This window comes from Salmo trutta, chromosome 16, assembly GCF_901001165.1.
Source record: "Salmo trutta chromosome 16, fSalTru1.1, whole genome shotgun sequence".
In the NCBI taxonomy this organism is placed as follows: Eukaryota; Metazoa; Chordata; class Actinopteri; order Salmoniformes; family Salmonidae; genus Salmo; species Salmo trutta.
The window spans coordinates 28,842,043-28,864,556 of NC_042972.1; the positions used below are offsets into that span (position 1 = coordinate 28,842,043).

Below are 22,514 nucleotides of genomic sequence, written 5' to 3' on the forward strand. Positions count from 1 at the left end.
CTTATATCTCCCTCTAACTTTCAGCATCAGCTGTCAGAGCAGCTTGCCTCCACTGTACCTGTACACAGCCAATCTGTAAATAGCACACCCAACTACCTCATCCCCATATTATCACTTACCCTCTTGCTCTGATTGCACCCCAGTATCTCTACTTGCACATCATCATCTGCACATCTATCACTCCAGTATTAATGCTAAATTGTAATTATTTTCGCCTCTATGGCCTATTTATTGCCTACCTCCCTACTCTTCTACATTTGCACACACTGTATATAGATTTCTATTTTTATTTTATTTTGTGTTATTGGCTGTACGTTTGTTTATGTGTAACTCTGTGTTGTTGTTTTTGTCGCACTGCTTTGCTTTATCTTGGCCAGGTCACAGTTGTAAATGAGAACTTGTTCTCAACTGGCATACCTAGTTAAATAAAGGTGATATAAATCTAATAAAGAACATTTTAAAAATGTTTCGACCTCAACAGAATATAACTATAGGTATCCATCTTGCAAAAGTCTCTAGATATTGCAATGATCAAATTGACCTCTTTAACAGATAATACCATTTCCCATCAGGGTTTTGTGTATTCTTACAGTAATGAGTGGATAAAGAACCATACTGCAGAGTATGACACCATAACCATAGATGTAGAACGTTTTTATCTATGATCATAACTTTACAGATAGTACACTGTCACCATCTAGCGGCCATAATGAGCATGACACAGCAAGCTGCTGACTCGATTGGAGTAGGATTGCTGCTGGGTGCTGATCTAAAGTCCGTTTAGTGAGTTTTCCCCCTTAATGATTAAAGGGGCAATCCGCAGATGCTAAATCTTCTCTGCCATTTGTCCAAGGGGTTGGTTTTTAGTCGGGTCAACATTTCAGACAAAATATCCACAGGAAAGTATTATTAAATTGACTTCAAAATGTGGGTCTCTGTGTGTGGCAATCAGTACTTGTTCGCTCATCAGCTAAGGCAGTGCACAAGACGGAAGTACATGCACGCGATACATGCATACAGTGCTTTCGGAAAGTATTCAGACCCCTAGACTTTTTCCATATTTTGTTACGTTACAGCCTTATTCTAAAATGGATTAAATGTTTTTTTCCCCTCATCAATCTGCACACAATATCCCATAATGACAAAGCAAAAACAGGTTTTCAGAAATGTTTACAAACTTATAAAAAAAAAAAAATGGAAAAATCACATTTACATAAGTATTCAGACCTTTTACTCAGTACTTTGTTGAAGCACCTTTGGCAGTGATTACAGCCTTGAGTCTTCTTGGGTATGACACCACAAGCTTGGCACACCTGTCACGCCCTGACCATAGAGAACCATTGTTTCTCTATGGTGTAGTAGGTCAGGGTGTGACTAGGGGGTGATCTAGTATATCTATGTCTATGTTGTGTTCTAGTTTCTTTTTCTACGTTGGGGTTTTGTATGATTCCCAATTAGAGGCAGCTGGTAATCGTTGTCTCTAATTGGGGATCATATTTAACTATTTTTTCCCCCCACCTGTGTTTGTGGGATCTTGTTTGTGTGTAGTTGCCTGTGAGCACTGCATTTGCTTCACATTTCGTTTGCTGTTTATTGTTTTGTGCGTTTCACGAATAAAGATGTGGAACCCAGATCACGCTGCGCTTTGGTCCATCACTCCACACGAGCGTGACAACACCTGTATTTGAAGAGTTTCTTCCATTGTTCTCTGCAGATCCTCTCAAGCTCTGTCAGGTTGGATGGGGAGCGTCGTTGTACAGCTATTTTCAGGTCTCTCCAGAGATGTTCAATCGCGTTCAAGTCTGGGCCACTCAAGGACATTCAGAGATCTGTCCCGAAGCTACTCTTGTGTTGTCTTGGCTGTGTGCTTGGGTTTGTTGTCCTGTTGGAAGGTGAACCTTTGCCCCAGGATTTCTCTGTACTTGGCTCCCTTCATCTTTTACTCAATCTGGACTAGACTCCCAGTCCCTGTCGCTGAAAAACATCCCCACAGCATGATGCTGCCACCACCATGCTTCACCGCAGGGATGGTACCAGGTTTTGTCCAGACGTGATGCTTGGCATTCAGGCCAAAGAGTTGAATCTTGGTTTCTTCAGACCAGAGAATCTTTGCTTCTCATGGTCTGAGAGTCCTTTATGTGCCTTTCGGCAAACTCCAAGCGGGCTGTCATGTACCTTTTATTGGCTTCCGTCTAGCCACTCAACCATAAAGGCCTGATTGGTGGAGTGCTGCAGAGATGGTTGTCCATCTGGAAGGTTCTCCGACCTCCATAGAGGAACAATGAAGCTCTTTCAGAATGACCATCGGGTTCTTGGTCACATCCCTGACCAAGGCCCTGCTCAGTTTGGCCGGGGGGCCAGCTCTAGTCTTGGAGGTTCCAAACTTCTTCCATTTGAGAATGATGGAGTCCGCTGTGTTCTTGGGGACCTTCAATGCTGCAGACATTTTTTGGTACCCTTCCCCAGATCTGTGCCTTGACACAATCCTGTCTCGGAGCTCTACGGACAATTCCTTCGACCTCATGGCTTGGTTTTTGCTCTGACATGCACTGTCAATTGTGGGACCTTATATAGACAGGTGTGTGCCTTTCAAAATCATGTCCAATCAATTGAATTTACCACAGGTGGACTCCAATTAAGTTGTAGAAACATCTCAAGGATGACCAATGGAAACAGGATGCACCTGAGCACAATTTCGAGTCTCATAGCTATAAGGTATCTGTTGATTCAAAAAAATTAAAAAGCCTGTTTACGCTTTGTTGTTATGTTGTATTGTGTGTAGATTGATGAGAAAAAAAATGATTTAATACATTTTAGAATAAGGCTGTAACGTAGCAAAATGTGGAAAAAGGGAAGGGGTCTGAATACATTCCAAAGACACTGTACTAACGGAGGTCTTGCAGGTGTTTACATGGTTTTGGGCATGTGCCAGGAAATCCCAACGCCAGTACCAGCACTCAAAAAAGTTGGGTAAAAATGTTTTTCCTGTGGATATTTTTTTTCAAATTTTGACCAGCTGAAGGACCAACCACACAAACAACTGGTAAGTTCAAATGTAATATAATCCAACATTCTGACTTGTAAGAAAACTTTCCAAGTTTTTGCAGTGCTTTGTTTCAGACTGTATACCAAGAATTGGTATCACAGTTTGATTTATTACACAAAAGTGAACAGGGTTTTGGCTACATGTGTCCAGGGTGAGCTCCTTCCAGGCTCTGTAGTCAGCAATCCTAAGCAGTTCATAGATGTTCAATTGTTGGTGATCAAAATAATAAACAATTATAAACTAAAAGGCCATAACATAACATAAACTACTCAAGCCCCCTCTCAATCTGCAATCACCTGCTGATCATTCTCAAGCCTACTGGCACTCTCAGCACATGACCCGGTTTCTGCTGCCCTCTATAGGCATGGGATGTGGAAGTGGAAATGTACTGTCTAAACTCTAGGCTGTGCCCTTCACACTTACTAACAGGACAGTCCAATCAGGAATCCAATCACTGTTTTCCATCAGGGATATCCAGGTTGTGCTGGCAGTCCTGTTCCAGACAGTGCTACAAGAGTAGATTAGAGTAGATTACAGTAGATTACAGTAGAGTATCTATTCTTTCAAACCACTCCCTCTCGCTCTGTTAAATCTTATTATGATAATGTGTGTGTGTGTGTGTCAACATATTTGACTTCATAAACAATTGTTATGTTGTGTGTGTCATGGACATGTTTGAATACTTCAGCATTTGTAAATAAGCTGGTGGTATGGCTCTTATGATTGCTCAAGAAATAAAGCACAGTGATGGCAACCGAGGACTAGGATAGATAACCAGAGACAGGCATAACTGTGAGAAACGAAAGCCTTGTCTGATTTCCTAGTTTCAGTCAAGCTATGTCATACCTGAGCCACAAGGAAAGCAGATAGGAGTTTCTCACAATAACCATACTGTTGTTGACTTATGCTTTCCATGTAGATACTGTGCGATGGCAGTGGAATAGAGACACTAGAGGTTAGATAAGACAATAGGTTCTAAAAAAGGATCTTAATGAATATTACAGCTCAAGATCAAAGGTTGTTGTGGTATGACTGTTTCAGGTACATCCCATTATGATTCTATGTGTGGGTCGTCTCAGAAACATAATGTTCTTAACCTCTATCTCATTAATCCTACCTGGCTGTTACTAAACTAGTCTTACACAAAGACATGATGTCACTGTTTCACAACAGCTGTGTTTTTCCTATCTATTTATCGTATTATTTGAAATTCATTCAGAAAAATACATGCTTGATTATAAAATAAGTTATATGAAATAATGTTTCTAATGGCTCTTGAGGACCATCATTGACAGAATTGTGGAATTGGTTGGGGGCCGCTGGTCTAGATAGAGGAAGAGAGAATCAGGGGGAGGAGAGGGCCAGGCAGACAGAGAGACAAAGAGGTGGATATTATTGATGGTTTTATAAAAGGTTTCTAAAGTGTATTATTAAAATAGATTTGGATGATGTGTGGGATGGGTTTGACTGGCAATTCTACTATGGGGGTCAGTATGCTACATAACACACATGTAATTCAGATATGTTAGCCCCCCGTTACTTCAAAGATATCAACCACCCCTTTTTGGATTAAGGCAGTGGTACATTCCTGCACGTCCCAGTGCTGGAACCTTACCTGGATGTTGCTCGAACGGCCTCATTAGAGAAGAGATATGGGGGGAAATGGGATCAGGGTTGGAAAGGGATTAACCTCCTAATAGTGCTCTATATAGGGCTTGGTTGGTTGTAATCTGCACAGTGGAGACAGATTCACCACAGCCACTGTAAGAACAACTCTCTCTTCTACTGTACCACAACTGAGGGAAACCTAAAAGAAAATAACAGGAAAAAGACGTAAGGGACACAAAGAAAAGGACAAAAAGGGAGCTTTATCATATAAAAGGAAATCTACTACTGATGTTGACAAGCCTTTGAATGACATCTTAAGAAAAAGGACAACAACAACAACAACACCATAAACAACAGAAAGTCAACGCTAAAGGGATTCAAAAAAAGACACAAACATGACCAAGGGAAAGGTAAAGATTTCTTTCTCACCAAATTAGTGCTTCAAAGCTGAGGTGAACAGAAATTGGTTGCTGTTCTGAATTTCCAATTCCAGACCTTATTTGTGGTTTCCTCTTTGTGGTATACTGTGAATATCATCATAAACTATAATCTAAAAAACTGAGAAAGAGAGACTGACAAATATTTATCTTTCTATAATGTTATACTCATTCACTGTACACGCGTTCCCCTGCTCAGACGTTACATGGATCAACCAATGGTTGCGTGCCACGTCATTGACTGTGCCGCCAGGCACCAGATTGTTATAACACAATATGTGGTTAGGTTATATGTTAAATACCTATCCAGTCATTGTAAGATCTGGCATGCGTCAGCAACGCCTGGGCAGAGGAACGAACCATCTATTGCTGCGTTCATAACCACCTGGGAATTTACCACATACGACTGGGAAAAATCCACTTGAATGACCCTCCAACTGGTAATTACTCGTGGGAAACTCGTCTATCATCTTGAGCTCTCACTTCTCCCACATACTGACCTCTGACATCCCCAACTAAGGAAATTACTGCGATAACAGCATTTTCAGCAGTTAATAAATGCAACGACAAAACATTATTTATAAAAAGCAATCTATTAATATGGTTTTTGAAAACTATATATTTTTTTACAAGCATGACAACTGTACTTTTAGTTTATGGTTTACGCAGCTTGTAGCCAATCAACATTTGTGAACGAGTTTAAAGCATATGAATGCATCCAACTTGTATTTGTGACATCAAAATGGGTAAATTCCCACCTCCCACTAGGTTATGAATGCAGCATAAGTCGGCAAAACTAAGATGGCTGCCTACTAAGAGTATCCTAATCCTTATCCTATCCTAAACACTGATGAAACATGGAGGCTTGTTTACACTGATAAAGGCCTCTACATGTAGCCTATCTGGATTTTCAGTGGATCATGAGGAGTTGAATACATGAATAGAATACAATATAGCAAGTTCATAAATTGTTTGATAAACTTCAACTGTTATCCTTCACCTGGCCATTTTGTCTTATAGCAGCAAAAGGAAGTTGAGTTGAAAGAAGTTGAGTTGGATGAAGTGAGTTTTATGCTATAAGAGTGCAGGGCCGGCTCTAGCCTTTTGCGGGCCCCATTGAGATTTGGTTGGGTGTCACCCCACCTCTTGCGAACAGTTCTTTTTTATATGGACACAAAACATGACTCAAGAGAACATTGGTCCATTTCAAGCCATGCTTCATGGCTATGTCACTCAGTGACTGACATAACAAGAGGAAACCTGCTTATGCACTACTAAATATAAAATGTACACTTAGTGTATTTTACTATTCAAACTTTCATCCATAGCCTAAGTGTTTTCCATAAATGTTATTAAATTGTGGGGCCCCTAGCAATCGGGGGCTCTACATGCACAACGTGATCCGTGTTAAGGACGAGCCGGCCCTGTAAGCGTGAAGCGTTTTCTGAAGTTTTCTTAAAGTGTTTATTAAAAGTGTCTTTCAGTTTGATACTACTTCTAAAGACTGGTATCTCTGACCATTTGTGTCTCTCACCATATATTCAGGTGTCTCCAAAGACAGGCAAAGAGTACCCACCCAGCTATGAAGAGGCTACTGCAGGTAATATCAAAACGTCTTTGTATCTCAACTAGTCAGTTACACAGTAATATCTCATCCCCTTTAACAATGGGCACCTTTATGGCTACATTATGTAGTGCTCTTCTTCTACATCCAGTTGCACGGACGCACACACACACACACACACACACACACACACACACACACACACACACACACACACACACACACACACACACACACACACACACACACACACACACACACACACACACACACACACACACACACACACACACACACACACACACACCTTACTATAGAACAAAGACAGATGGGCAGTAACGAACATTGCAGCGTGTGATGTAACCGGAGGTTAGAGGTGAATCCTTACACACATCTGCTGTTTTAACAAGATGTTTAACCCTCTGTCTTCCCTCCCTGTCAGACTATGAGGAGATGCAAACCCAGTTCTCCTGGGACGACCAGGCTGTCAGGAGGATCTTCATCAGAAAGGTACTGAAACAGGGAGAGACAACCTGAACTTATAAGAAATACTAGTCTAATTAGAAACACTCGTTTTCGTTTTCCGTTGCAAAACGTTTTTCCACTGTGTGCCCAAATAAATACGATCCAGATAATAATATTACTGTAACTGAGCTACACTGACTTCTTTAAGCATGTCACCCATGCATGATCCAGCATGCAGTATAGTATACTGAGGGTATATCTGGGCCATCCCCTCTTATTCCTCCTCTCTGTATTGTTATAGGTCTATGCCATCCTGATGATCCAACTCTTTGTGACTGTGGCCATTGTTGCTCTCTTCACATTCTGGTATGTATCATATCCATTACATTGTAAATATATCCAAAATGTGTGTGTGTGTGTGTGTGTGTACTCTACATAGTGTAACACTCTCTCATCTCTCCACAGTGCACCAGTGAGGTTTTACATTCAGGCCCACCCCCACCTGTACATGTGCTCATAGTAAGTGACAACAAACATCTTAATTGACATGCCCTCACTTTCCATCAGACGGTGAATCCCAAACCAGCCCCTTGCCCCTATCAACTCGCTCGCAGGGCCCTCTGTTGTCACGTGTTGCTGGCGGATCTCGTAGGGTGACTTCAAGAGCGGCAAGGGGATCAAATAAACCCATTCACTTCAGAACACACTCGAGACTTTAATTATGCAATTCATGATCCACATCAATAAAACAAGCACAAAATAAAATGAGAAAGTTCCCCCTGTCGTTTTACAAGATATACACCTCAGTAGCAGTTAAACATTTAATTTGGGTGGTATTTCATATGTTACATGTACCAAGCCTCAAAATCTGACAAACAAATACAGGTGACTCCGAATTAGGCACGCCTCTCCATTATTTTGTGTGAAATTGCGCAAACTCCAAAATAATGCGATGCGTTATGTGATACCACTTTGCTCTGAAACTGGCAGCATAGCTGACTCGGTCGAAGGATGATCTAATTGGGTTGTTCCACTAATTCAGTGTCTTCTGAGAAGTGTAACTTGGTCAACAACATTTCTTTAACTAATTGTAACATTCTGTGATAAAAAGCATGTTTAACTTAACAAAAAAACTAAGTTTTCCCATCTCACAAGGGGTTAAATAAAAAAATGACTATAATAAGTGCCTATTAAGTGTCAAATAAAATAACAGGGTTGATGATGTCATAAATCAGCCATTAATCCCCTTGTGACAGGGAATGGAAGTTTGTTGTGTGGAACAGGCAGTGGCAATTGAATGCAAGCTTCACCATTTTGTTTTTGTTAAAACATTTCTAGCCCGTCTATCTATGCGTAACAGGGTTGACATGTTAATCTCGACCCGCTTAGTTTTTCACCACAAAACACCACCAAATGGGTAAAAAGAGATGAACCATCTCACATGCTTTTACACTATGATTTGACTATTAGATGTTTCTTTTGAATAAAAAAAAAGGGAATAGTTTCACCATATTATGTCATGAACCGGCTCAACATTTGTAACAAAAGGGAGACAACATGGAGACAAGGAATAACAAAATATATATTTATTAACTAAGGTAACCTATACAAATAAACATAGTGTGTCGGCATGGAGAGAGTCTCTACAATGAATGTGGGAGAGGTCTATTCATCCTGGGACACACCCGGGCCCAGGTGTTTCCCATGTAGCTGACGACCCTCCCAACTCCGCCCACCGGCATCCTAATAAGGAAACCAAAGCAAAGAGAGAGAATCCGGCAGACAGAGTGGGAGGGTCTTCACAATTAAAACGAGAGTTCAGCTCAAGTAACAGGGTGGACCTTAAAATGAGGGATAGACGTAAATGAATCACTAACCACATTAAATAATAATCTTCAGAAATGACTTTGTCAAATAAGCAAAATAACTAGAGCTTTACAATTGTGGTGAAAACTTAGGAGAAATGTTGGAGTTAAATGAAGCGGGTAAACATTTTCCTTGAAGTCACAGAGGTACATGTCAAAATGCTGTATTTTGGCATTTCAGCACGTTTTTATTCATATAAAAGTCTGATTTAATTCCCCATGTTGTTTATATTAGAGGACACTTCATTTAATATAATAGGCTTTCAAAATTCAAATTGAATATTAGTACACAATGTCTGGTTAAAATATCAAAGGGATGCAAAAGACTCTCATTTTGTGGAACGACCCAATTAGCCCCTACACCCTCCATAATTTTCACTCCCTCAGTTTTGGGACACTTGTGCATACGGCGGAGGCGTACGTGAACGTACAAATGAAGGGGTGAGGGGAAGGGGGTGATTTGGGATTCAGTCATGTAATTGTGTTAATAATGAACTGGTTTCTTTTTGCTTTTCGACAGCATGATGTTCTTGGCCACCTACATTGCACTGAACTGCTGTGGTGAACAAATCAGGTAATAGTTTCCCTCCTATGAAAATTACAATCTGGGTAGAACACAGCTCTTACGTCACATCTTGACTGTCACGTCAAAAAACAGATGGGATATTCAATAAATCAAATAGTTAAATTTAGTTTTAATATGCATGCACACCAACACTTTACACATGTATTAAGCAGATATAACACGTTAATATGGTATTTCTAACATCCTTCATAGATTATGGTTGTGATCATCCATGGTAAATGGTAGTCATACAATGATGGTAGAATGATAACATGCAATATTATAGAGTGAATTTACCAACCTGAATACTCTTTATCTCTGTAACAGGAGGCAGTTTCCCTGGAACCTCATTCTGCTGTCTCTCTTTGTGAGTATAATGAGGAACAAATATTAGAGCAATTCAAGAGAATAGCATGTACCCAACACTCTCCCTGCCCCTCCGTCTGTCTGTGTTCCTCATTGACTCTGCTCTATACCTATCTTGGTTCTGTCTGCATGCCTTCCTCTCTCCTTCTCTCAGACTCTCAGCCTGGCCTGCATGATGGGCTTTGTGTCCAGGTAAATGACTAACTCATGTGTTTCATGTGTGGGTAGGGTTGGTTGGGGGACTCAGATGTTGACATAGGTGGGGCTAGGAGTTTTTCCTGGCCAGGTCACATGAACCGGCCAAACTCCTGGAACAATTAGATACATATGTTGAAACAAATGATGTATGAAGATAAGAATGAATTAACACATCTATCAACATCTACATGGATGGGTAGGATGACTACATTTGACATTTTAGTCATTTAGCAGAAACTTTTATCCAGACTAACTTAGTGTATTTATCTTTAGATAGCTACATCTAGGTGAGACAACCACAGATCACAGTCATAGTAGTTACATTTTTCCTCATGAAAGTAGTTATCAGCAAAGTCAGTGCAAGTAGGAAAAGACAAGCAAGTGTTATTGCTTTATTTCTTTAACTAATTGATGGATTAATCAATGTCTGTCTCTCTACTCTTTCTCTCTCTCTCTCTCCAGCTTCTACAACACCAAGTCTGTGGTCCTGTGTCTGGGCATCACTGCTGTGGTGTGTATGTCTGTCACCATCTTCAGCTTCCAGACCAAGGTGAGAAAAATGACCCCATCTTAATAACATTGTTTTCTTTTGAAGAAATTAAACCATGGCACAATCCAATTGATTGATCATGAGTGCATTTTAACAACACACCCTTATTCTCTCTCCCTTGTTTCCTACTGTAGATTGACTTCACCTCTTACCAGGGAGTCCTGTTTGTCCTGACCATGGTCATGCTGTACTGTTGCATCATACTCTCCATCGTCATCCCTTTTGGATATGTAAGTAGCCTGTCTTGTCTGCTTAGCTTCCATTAGAGTTGACACTGTAGATAAGCATAACTAGATATTGATGGTGTAATGGCTGTGCGTACCTTTCCAGACCGCAATAAGAATAGTTGTGACTCTGACAGTGAGTTTATATATAGAGTGACGGTTAGGCTTTTGGCCCTCGCTCACCCTATTCGGGTGGGTAGCATACTAGCATGAATAAGAAGGATTAGCTGAAAGGTTTTCACTTAATCTCATAGATGATCTGGAAGAGCCCCAGTGTCTTTCCTAAATTAGTGGCCTGTATCTTCTTAGCGCTGTTCGATAACATTCTTACCCCCCGCCCAGGTTCCCTGGTTACAAGCCATCTACGCTGTGATAGGAGCTATCCTCTTCACTCTGGTGAGTGGCAGATATTCAACACACATTCATCCTTGGGAAGGCCCAGAGTTTCTTCTGGTCAAGGTTACGTGGTCAGGACAAACTCCTGGCCCTAATCATTGGGTTACAGTCTGTAGCAAAATGGTGTATGTGACAATAAAACCTTTTTCTCTTTCTCTCTCTCTGTGTCCTCCATCGCTCTCTCTCTTTCTCTTAGTTCCTGGCGTTTGACACCCAGCTGCTGATAGGCAACAAGCGCTACACTATGAGTCCAGAGGAGTATGTCTTTGCCACCCTGAACCTCTACCTGGACATTATATACCTGTTCAGCTTCCTACTTTCGTGTTTTGGAGGGAGCCGCGACTAATTCTTCTATTTGTCTACCCATCTGTCTCTCAATCTGTCTGTTTCTCATTTACACTCAGCCCAATCTCCCTCAACCTTAGAATTTAAGAGCTTATTTCATTTTCGTCTTCTTCTCAAACGACCCTGGCTCTTCTGTGATCAATAAAAGAGTCTCATGTCGTGACAGACTGTTTACCATTCCATTGAGTAGCTGGGGAGCGAGCACACAAGATTCGGTTCTAGGTTCTCATTTTGTTTACAAAAGCAAATAAAGATAAACCGCATTAAGGCGCTCTTTTCAATCTGTATCGCTGAAGCGTAACAGATTGCGCAATATAAATGTTTAAGTAATTTTCGATTGAGCTGACATATGCAACATTTATTGTGAATGCAGTCTACGCCAAAGCTGAACTTCCGCAATACGGATTGAATAGAGCCCTAGGCTAATACTGACTAGGGCAGGGTTCCCAAACTGACGGTCCGCTGGGGATTTTATTTGGCCCCCCAAGTTTACTGAGCAAATGTTATTTTTATTTATTTTTTGGCATAGGCTGTAAAAACACCAACATTTTAATTTTGGAAAACTTTTCCAAAGTATTCTCACACATAATAGAGCGATACACTGAGTATATAAAACATTAACAACACCTTCAGAACAGCCTCGATTTGTCACGGCATGGACTCTACAAGGTGTCAAAAGCATTCCAAAAGGGATGCTGGCCCATGCTGACTCCAATGCTTCCCACAGTTGTGTCAAGTTGGCTGGATATCCTTTGGGTGGTGGACCATTCTTGATACACACAGGAAACTGTTGAGTGTAAAAAACCCAGCAGCACTGCAGTTCTTGACACAAACTGGTGTGCCTGGCACCTGCTACCATACCCCGTTCAAAGGCAATTACATTTACATTTTAGTCATTTAGCAGACGCTCTTATCCAGAGCGACTTACTGTGGTGAATACATACATTTCATATATTTTTTTTCTTTTCCGTACTTAAATATTTTGTCTTGCCCATTAACCCTCTGAATGGCACACATACACAATCAATGCCTCAATTGTCTCAAGGCAAAAAAATCCTTCTTTAACCCGTCTCCTCCCCTTTATCTACAATGATTGAAGTGGATTTAACAAGTGACATCAATAAGGGATCATAGCTTTCACCTGGATTCACCTGGTCAGTCTATATCAGGGAAAGTACAGGTGTTCTTAATGTTTTCTACACTCAATGTATATGTGATAATATACTAATTTTACTGAAGCAAGGTTTGAAATGATTATGTTTAGTCAAATATAGCTGTTTGGGCTTCTTGCGGTCAATTTGCAGTCTACAAATGACTTGTAATTATGTTCTGGTCCCCTAGGGGTTAGATTATCTCCGATTCGCACTAGCCGTCACCGGTATAGTGGTTGTTTTGGCGTGTCGGAGGTAGAACTGCGTTAAGCTGTCAAATCCACAAGCGGCTTCTAGAGTTACCTTACCGCGGACACTGCCATTGGACGCAACGAAACCACCTTACAAGTTCAAGCACTCGAACGTGTGATGTTCTATTGTCTGCACCTCGATTAAACTGATAGGCTATAAATCCCCCCCATCCAAATGAACATGAAAACATGCATTAGCCTACACTTCCTAACTTCTAACAGAATAGGGATAATAAGGGAATGGTGGTTTGTGACACACAAGAGCAGCTGCTCACTTATTTGTCCGCTCATAAGACAGATATACACCTCCAACACCGCCAGAACATCTGCCACGTGGATCTCTTCCAACGCGGGTTAACACTCGACCTGATTGAATCGATGCCTAAGACAGTATGGTACTTTAACTTATTGATCTCTCTAGTCTTCAGGAAAACAGATTTACAGTTCTTGTCTGTTGTCAACTCAGCCCAAAGAAAATAAAACAAGTTACCACTGACACGGTCTCTTTCAAAGCATGCAATCTTTCTGTAAATATATCTCTTTCCTGTTTTCCTAAACTACATGTATCAAGTGGATTCAGGAAGTCTTTGGAACTCAGCAGGGTTGAGTTTAATTTTCTTAATTGTAGTTTTGATACGACAGAGTATCTTCATATATGTTTGCTAGAGTTTAATTTATTGTCAGTTATTTTGTCAATCTTTATAGATGATGCTATATATATATATATTCCTAAGTTTCCAGGTATGGCAAGATAAAGTTTGAGACTACAATGTGGTTAGAGTGGTTTCTATATGGACGTGAAGGCTCTGTATCTTGTAGGAGTAGCTTTTAGCTACACAGATACATACCCAGATACATACAGAATCACTTTAAATCAGAAGTGTAATGACTGATCATATTAGATCAGAAAATTGGTTTATCAGTTACAAGTTCTATTGTGACTTAACTGAGAGGTCAATGTATGGCATTTTGAATGCAGTAGCATTATTACAATGTCAAGGCTTTGTCAATACAATTATGTTTGGGTATTACTATGATAACCTAAAGAGAAAGGAGCTTGCACCTTTTTCATGGGTATCAAACACTTTGCTTACCACATGAAACATTTATATTGAACAAACATAATACAATTTGCTCAACACTAAAATAAACTTGGTATTTATGTAATTGACTTCTGTGTCTTTTTCCCCCATTGTATTCTTACAACTGTTTTGGAATATAACCATTAAAAACAAGATTTTTTTATTAAAAAAGAAAATTGACATATTCAAATTCTAAGAGTAAAACCAAGAAAGAAAGGAAACAAAAAATATATTTCCAATGAATAAAAAACAAGAGTTACTTGAGCATCTCTGTCACAGGAAGACGAAAGTAGACAAGTGACTAACCAGCTTACTAGCAAACTAACCAAATAACAAAACCTCTCTCCTCTAACAATCTGTACAAAATGTGTTCTAGTATAAATAAGGAAAATGTTTACAAGCAGTGAGAGAGATGTTCTAAATGTCAGATTTTCACACAAAGTTGGCGAATTACCGAAGAGATTCAAAAACAACTATCAAATAGCGTGTTATCTCTGAGTACAACTTTCACAAAATGTGTCTAAAATAGAATAAAAAATGTGTTCATGTTAACTATACTTGAATCCGATTTACTAGGTTTAAGTAAGACATTTTTGAACATCCAATTTGGCTCCCATCTATCCACTGCTTGGACATCCCATTTTAGCAGCAAAACATTTTGAAACTATGACATAAGCCATTGAAGCTACATGATCTAGACAACAAGCGAAGACAGGAGAATGCTAGGCATTAGGGTTTTCATGTACATAAACATGGATTGAAAATAAGTGCAAGTTCAACATTTGTTGCACATCCTGTTTTTTGTATTTTTCCATAGTATTATAAGATACCTGTCAAAGATACGCAGCAAGGAAAATACAATAGCCTAAAGCGTGCTCGCTCAGACAAGGATTTACAGTTCATTGTGGAGAGTGTAACTTAAAGTGATCATTCACTCTAAAATCTATATTTGAATCTACAGAACAGAAAGAGTCATCTTGACATTAGACTGCTTTTAGGTCTGAAGATGACTAACAAATATATATTTTGGATTACTTTAACAGCATTCATCATAATGACATAATGGATTACCTGACTAGTACTACATTCTCACAACATTCTCAAATGTTCCTTCATGAGGTGCACTGTAGCTTAAAACCTGCAAGTGATCGCATTTGTATTTTCTGGACAGATCACAAGACACACAAAACACTCAACAGAAGTGGAAACAGGAAATAACTATGGTTTTCACAACAGCTCAACCAAAAATAGCACATAAAATAGTCCTAGTACTTACAGAAAGAGATAAATGCTGAGCTCTCATCATTGACACTAAAAAAGTAGGCCCATGCCCCTGTTCTCAGTATTAACGACACCATATACTGGTCTTTCTTTGGGTGTACCAAACCGAAACGAGCATATGTCGATAAAACGAAACAGACATATCTATGAATCTCTATTCAACACTCAACACATTCAGAACTTAAACGAAACATATTGCTTGTTTACCATCTACCAGGGTCCTGCCACTTTGACAGGATGTTACTACAGCATCATTCTAGCTACGTATGCCAATAGAGATGAGAGCAGCATTTGTCTCCAAGATAGATAGTCTGACAGACAGCTTTCCTGACAGTTGGATGGCTTCATCATCTTTGGTGTTGCAGACATAAATAATCACAAAAAAAAACATTTGGAAGGTGGAGAGAGGTTCAGAGATGCACAATGAAGAAGAAACAGTAACTTTGACGTCATCCATCCTGAACAATGACGAAAACCCGAGATCAAGTGTGATGGGGGATGTTTACTAGGGTAACACCAGGTTTTAACAAGGTATGGTAAACTCAGCCCGTTATAATATTATGGCAACATAACATCTGATATTGATTGCATCTGTATGATCTTTTCTTGGCCATACCCTCAACCATGATTGAAAGGAATTGCCATCAACGAGGAGAAACAGGGTTCCCATTCTAAAATAGGTTACAGTTAAGGCTTAGAAACAGTGGTTCGAATTCCTAACAAAACCTGCCAATTTCACAAATGTTTGTCTTTGTTGAAACTAGAATGAATTCATCCAATGTTAAGTTAACTTCTGTGGAACAGTTTGTTATGGGACAGTTTGTTTCTAATGGCACTTTCATTTTATGTTATGTGTTTTCTGGGTAGCATCATCATTTTCTCTGACAGATAGAATACAATGTGTTTACACTAGACATGTACATCTCCACTGGACTGATCTGGGAAGGTGGGCAAGGTGGCATGGTTGTCATTGAGTTTCATTTAGTGTCTCTAGGATAGATGTGGACGCGTTTTAGTTAAAAACTATTTCACACGGGCCTGAAAAACAATATCATAGTGAACAACACAGTGCTCTGGAACGGAAATCAACTTCAAGAAACATAAAATCATCTCTTTGTTTGTATGGACCATGTGGAAATGCACGAACACAATAAAAAAAATCCTATGAATCTCTTACAAAAGAAAAAAAGCTTACATCTAAACTCTTGGACAGATCTTTCCCTACTTATAAAATCTAGATTACTGTAAAGAAATTAATTTTACAAATGTTTTAGAACAACAACAAAACGTATGATAGCTCAGAAGGGTTCAAGTGAAAGCCCAAAAAGAAAACACATACTTTACTTTTTTCTACAAAAATTGTAAAATACAAATCATTGTCAGGAATTAAAACTCAGGAGACAACAGCAGCATTGATAAAGACTTGCAGCTCCCTTTCTCAACAACAAAGGACTGTTATTAAGGACTCTTTTTAGATCTACTTTTAACTCCCCTCATTGTTTTGCTTTTTAATTTAAAGAATTGCACTCTTTTGTACACATATTTCATATTAATCCAACTGCTCAATTCTAAGGCATGTCCAATTATTTGTCTGTCTACTTTGTACAAAAGATCAAATTCACTATGGACATCTGAACAGCTACCAGAACAAAACCGCTTAAAACCACTTCTTATGGACATTGTTGTGACATGAACTCTAGCACCCAACACACAAACCAGGTCAACTATTTTGTAGAATATTTATTATATTATCTGTGAATTCAAGCATAATTGCAGTGTAATAATGTCAAAAGAGTTTGCATTTTATGTGCTGTCTTATTTTTCCTTTGAATATAGAGAGAGGACCATGTTATTGTATAGTATAGTAATGGTAATAATTTATTCAATGTTGAAAATAATATTGTAACTTTCAGACAATCCAATTTGTCTCAAGTTTTTTTAAATAGAAGGTGAAATTTGGATGTGTCATATTGCATTATAAACAAAAAACAATAGTTCATTTTCTTCTCATAACAAAGTTTTACAATAATATCAGAGTTTCTTACTTTTTTATTTCATTTAGCTCCTATGAATTATTTTACAAGTGATAATATGTTTATTGCCAGTGTTTGGCTTTTACCGGACTTGTTAAATAAAGAATTTAATTAAATAAAATCTACACAATACGCAAGTGACATGTTTGAATATTTCCAAATATCAAAAATAGAACTATGATGTACACATAAATAAGAATGATCATGATTGTCCTCTGCTCATAACACATTCTGAATGTTTATGAAGGGAATGCTTTATAAGGTTTAAGTTTGAGGTTATTTGAAATAATTGATAAATAATTCATGTTACCATCTGCCAGTGAGTTAACTGAACTTAGCCTTACTGGATCAGTTTAAGGGAGAAGTAGCTTTAAACGGTGTGTTTTGCATTTTCCATTCTTAAAAGTAGCCTACACTAGAAATATTATACCAACTAAATGTGTTTTTTTACTTTTTAAAATCTGTACAAAACATTGTCCAACTGCTGTGAATAGAATGTCAAAAAACAGACATAAAACAATTAAAATAAATTTTTGCATATTTTACCCAAAAATTAAAGACACATTGTGTTGTTACTCTTTTCCTTGTATCACTCTGAAACTCCAGAATGCTTTTTAAAAAATACGAATTTGCTATATTACATGCACAAAAATAACACTCTGTCTTTATCCTTTCCTAATTTGTTTCTTTGTTCAATTTTTTTTCTTCAGTTATTAAAAGAGATCAAAGCTTCCATTGTAGAAGGCTCCCACCTTTGGTTGATCGACCCTTGAAGAAGAGAGAGGAAAAGTCCCAACGAAATATCTTCTTTTTCAAAGCACACACGTGTTGCTTTTGTTATCCGTGATCAAGTCCGAGGCTTGGTGGTGTTGTGCGGAGCTCTGCTATCCTCCTGTAGCGAAGCAACTCTCTGGGGTTCAGTCTGCAACATGGCCTCCTGACCACCAGCTGCAAAACACACACCTACCTCTGTCACACTACTCCCTTTACATACTACTGTAGATGTAACATCCAAAATTCTACATACTCTCCATATCATAATGTATTTGTGTAAATCATAATATTTACAGAATGCTGATCAATAATAAATAAATACATGTTTTTTTGAAGGTGGTCAATATCTGACAAGTTTTGTTTTTAGTGAACCATGATAACATTAATTGGCTCCAACATGTAATGTTCTGACATGGACCTAGTAGGCAAGGACAACATATAACTAGTACTGTACACTGTAGTACTGTACAGTGTCTCCCGACCCCTCCTGTCTCAGCCTCCAGTAACTATGCTGCAATAGTTTATGTGTCGGGGGGCTAGGGTGAGTCTGTTATATCTGGAGTATTTATCCTGTCTTATCCGGTGTCCTATGTGAATTTAAGTATGCTCCCTCTAATTCTCTCTCTCTCTCTTTCTCTCTCTCTCTCTCTCTCTTTCTCTTCTCTCGAGGACCTGAGCCCTAGGACCATGCCTCAGGACTACCTGGCCTGATGACTCCTTGCTGACCCCAGTCCACCTGGTCGTGCTGCTGCTCCAGTTTCAACTGTTCTGCCTGAGGCTATGGAACCCTGACCTGCTCACCAGACGTTCTACCTTGTCCTGGACCTGCTGTTTTCGACACTCTCTCTCTACCGCACCTGCTGTCTCTAACTCTGAATGATCGGCTATGAAAAGCCAACTGACATGTACTCCTGAGGTGCTGACCTGTTGCACCCTCTACAACTTATTATTATGATTATTATTATCTGACCCTGCTGGTCATCTATGAACGTTTGAACATCTTGGCCATGTACTGTTATAATCTCCACCCAGCACAGCCAGAAGAGGACTGGCCACCCCTCAGAGCCTGGTTCCTCTCTAGGTTTCTTCCTAGGTTCCTGCCTTTCTAGGGAGTTATTCCTAGCCACCGTGCTTCTACACCTGCATTGCTTGCTGCTTGGGGTTTTAGGCCGAGTTTCTATAGAGCACTTTGTGACATCAGCTGATGTAAGAAGGGCTTTATAAATACATTTGATTGATTGATTGAACTAAGTTATCAGATATATGCACAGGGAGGGGTTAATAACCCTACCTTAGCTTCACTTGGTGTGCTGGTATGAGTAGTTTGTGTGTTCTGCAGGTGTCTCCATAGCAACCTGTTGCTGTTGTCCTCCGTTCTCCTGCAAGAAAAGGAAGGAAATGGAGTGGAACAGTAATAACAGGTCCCTGAGTTAAAAACTGCTTTAAGTAAATGCTTGGTTTTGAACTCGTTTGTAAAATAAACCCCCTTTTGTCATCCCCTTAACTTCTTCTGCATAGTTAATGCTTATGGTGTTGGTTGGGGTCTCACCTCTACAGGGACACTGGAGGGAGGCACTGGTTGGTACTGGGGGATGTATGTCCCCTGCATAGTTGTGTTGGCAGGCATAAACTGTGACAGGACGAGAGGAGAAGAAATCATCAGTCATTATTTCTGTGTAGAGATCCAACTGAGACACAGGCAACTGCTTCTTTTCTCTTCACTTTCAACTTGAATTCAGTACAACTTGATTCAGTTCAATGTGTTTTAGTCTTGAGATGAGACTAGGGGACCAAAGGAGGGGGGGGATAGAGTGGGTATTTGAAGGGGGTGCAGTGGGAGGTGGAGTGAGTATCTGTAGGGTACTAACCGTGCCCGTGCTGCCCAGGGATAGGTGGCTGAGCTGCTGGGTCATGGTGCCCATCATGGAGGTGGGCTGGATGGACATGGCATGGTCCATGGTCGGAGTCAGGACTGTGCCCTGAGAGGGAGGTGGAGGGAGAGAGAGGAAAGGAGAGAGAGTGGTTGTGTGAGACACAGAGAGAAGTGGAGGGAGAGAGGTGGATAAAGAGGGGGGGGGGGGTCCAACAAAGAGAAGGACAAATAGCCAATAAATCAGAGACATGGTTATAGAGAGTGACAGAGAGATAGAGAGAGAGAGAGAGAGAGAGAGAGAGAGAGAGAAAGAGACAGGAATATAAAAAGAGACAGAATGACAAAGAAATAAGGAGAGATAGAGAAATAGATGAGCAGAACTGTAAGCTAACTAGATGTAAAGAGAATAGTAAGGAGGAAGCTGAAGCAGCAGAGGTAGATAATACTATTTAATACTCACTGCCGGCTGCATGAGGTACGACTGGTGGTGCATCCAGGAGGGACTATGTAGCTGGAAAGAGAGATGAGGATACAGGATCTTTACACACAAGCACACAGGGGAGAATGAGTGGAGATGAAATCTGAATATGGGTAGAAAAATAACAATGACATAGCTCCAACGTCTACAGAGATATCCTCCATGCGTTTGTGAATGGTGGTTTGGTGGTGGTGGTGTGTGTGTGTGTGTGTGTGTGTGTGTGTGTGTGTGTGTGTGTGTGTGTGTGTGTGTGTGTGTGTGTGTGTGTGTGTGTGTTCAGTGTTTGACCTGGAAGGATGAGATGGGTGAATGCATGTAGGGAGAGAGGGATGTCTGGGCGATCATCCGGTTTGGGGTCAGACCGTAGGGTGACGAATAGAACCTGCACAACACACACAAATCAAGATGTATGCATGTCAGATTATTTTATAGCATTTACATTAATAAGCATTTATAATCACATGTGCATGAAAGTAATTATTAAGTGATGCCAGATGATTGAACTACAAAATGTAACATTGAAGTAGATGACTGCAATAAAATAAAGTAGTGTTGCAATGTCTTCTGCATCTACCAGGAGTCAATAGTTCACCACAAACACATGACTTGTTTTTGTTGGTGGGCTGACTTTCTGTTTTTGTCTCTCTATACTCACCCATTCTGTAAGGCTGTGGGGTCATATGCTAGCGTCATCCCTCCCTGGGAAAACCACACAAATCATTCAGAATAAAGACGTAAAGGACACAATCACATATAAAATCAATTATGTTAAAGCCCCCATGCAGTCTTTGTAAATTTATTTTTAAATCATCACTGTATGTCTAATAAATCAAAGCAAATCAAATGTTATTTGTCACATGCGCCGAATACAACAAGTGTAGACCTTACCGTGAAATTGTCACGTCCTGACCAGTATAGGGGTTATTTGTGATTTTAGTTTGGTCAGGACGTGGCAGAGAGTATTTGTTTTATGTGGTTCGGGGTGGTGGTTTGTTTAGAAGGGTGTTTGATTTATTATTTCCGGGTTTTGGGTTATGTTGTATGTTTTTGTATTTCTATGCTCTTTCTAGTTTAGTATTTTCTATGTTAGGTAATTGGGTGTTGGACTCTCAATTGAAGGCAGTTCAAGAAATAGAGCTAAGAAAATATTTACTAAATAAACTAAAGTGAAAAAAATATATTAAAAAAATAAGCAAAAGTAACACAAGAAAATTATACAACAATAACGAGGCTATATACAGGGGGTACTGGTACCGAGTCAATGTGCGGGGGTACAGCTTAGTTGAGGTAATTTGTAAAGTGACTATGCATAGGGGGGTCAATATAAATAGTCCGGGTGGCCATTTGATTAATTGTTCAGCAGTCTTATGGCTTGGGGTAGAAGCTGTTAAGGAGCCTTTTGATCCTAGACTTGGCGCTCCGGTAATGCTTGGGTGACTGGAGTCTTTGACAATTTTTTGGGCCTTCCTCTGACACCGCCTAGTATACAAGTGCTGGATGTCAGGAAGCTTGGCCCCAGTGATGTACTGGGCCTTACAGGCTGACTACACCGCTCGAGTCACGTGCGCGAGCGTTGCAAAATACATTTTAAAATCTATATTATCAATTATTGCACCCACACTGCTCGCACGCGCCAACGAGCGTCTGTGTTGCCAAGGGCTAAAATAGAAGTCAGTTCTATTTCTGACGCAGATCGCGCTGCAAGTCCTGCCTCTCCCATCTCCTCATTTGTTTACAGAAGCAGGTACCCACGTGCCATCTCCTCATTGGTTATACCCACGTGGGTGACTGAAAGACAAACGAGGTCAGTGGCGGTAATTTATGAAAGTTGCCAATCGCAATATAAAGTCAAGAGAAGAAAAAGCCTGGAAGGAGGAGAGATGACTAGAAACGATTAGGTTGACCGTTTTTTGTGTGGATTAATTGTCGGAGTAGAGGACCTTGTGCATTTCAGGTAAAATA

General features: G+C 39.9%; 1 protein-coding gene and 1 pseudogene across 2 annotated transcripts in view; one reads left to right on the forward strand and one right to left on the reverse strand.

Annotated features, from left to right (window-relative positions):
- The first annotated feature begins 4,652 nt into the window (after positions 1-4,652).
- LOC115150493 (protein lifeguard 2-like) lies at positions 4,653-11,592 on the forward strand (annotated as a pseudogene).
- A 2,648-nt stretch (positions 11,593-14,240) lies between these two features.
- The window catches only part of LOC115150494 (RNA-binding motif, single-stranded-interacting protein 2), a 65,051-nt gene continuing 56,777 nt past the window's right edge, over positions 14,241-22,514 (reverse strand). For both annotated transcript variants that reach the window (XM_029693856.1, XM_029693855.1), the window contains exons 8-14: positions 21,208-21,251; positions 20,841-20,934; positions 20,535-20,585; positions 20,070-20,180; positions 19,751-19,831; positions 19,493-19,580; positions 14,241-18,375 (exon numbers count right to left, since the gene is read on the reverse strand). In XM_029693856.1, the coding sequence (XP_029549716.1) occupies positions 19,500-19,580; positions 19,751-19,831; positions 20,070-20,180; positions 20,535-20,585; positions 20,841-20,934; positions 21,208-21,251 (462 nt within the window). In that variant the 3' untranslated portion in view covers positions 14,241-18,375; positions 19,493-19,499. The remainder of the gene's footprint in view (positions 18,376-19,492; positions 19,581-19,750; positions 19,832-20,069; positions 20,181-20,534; positions 20,586-20,840; positions 20,935-21,207; positions 21,252-22,514) is intronic.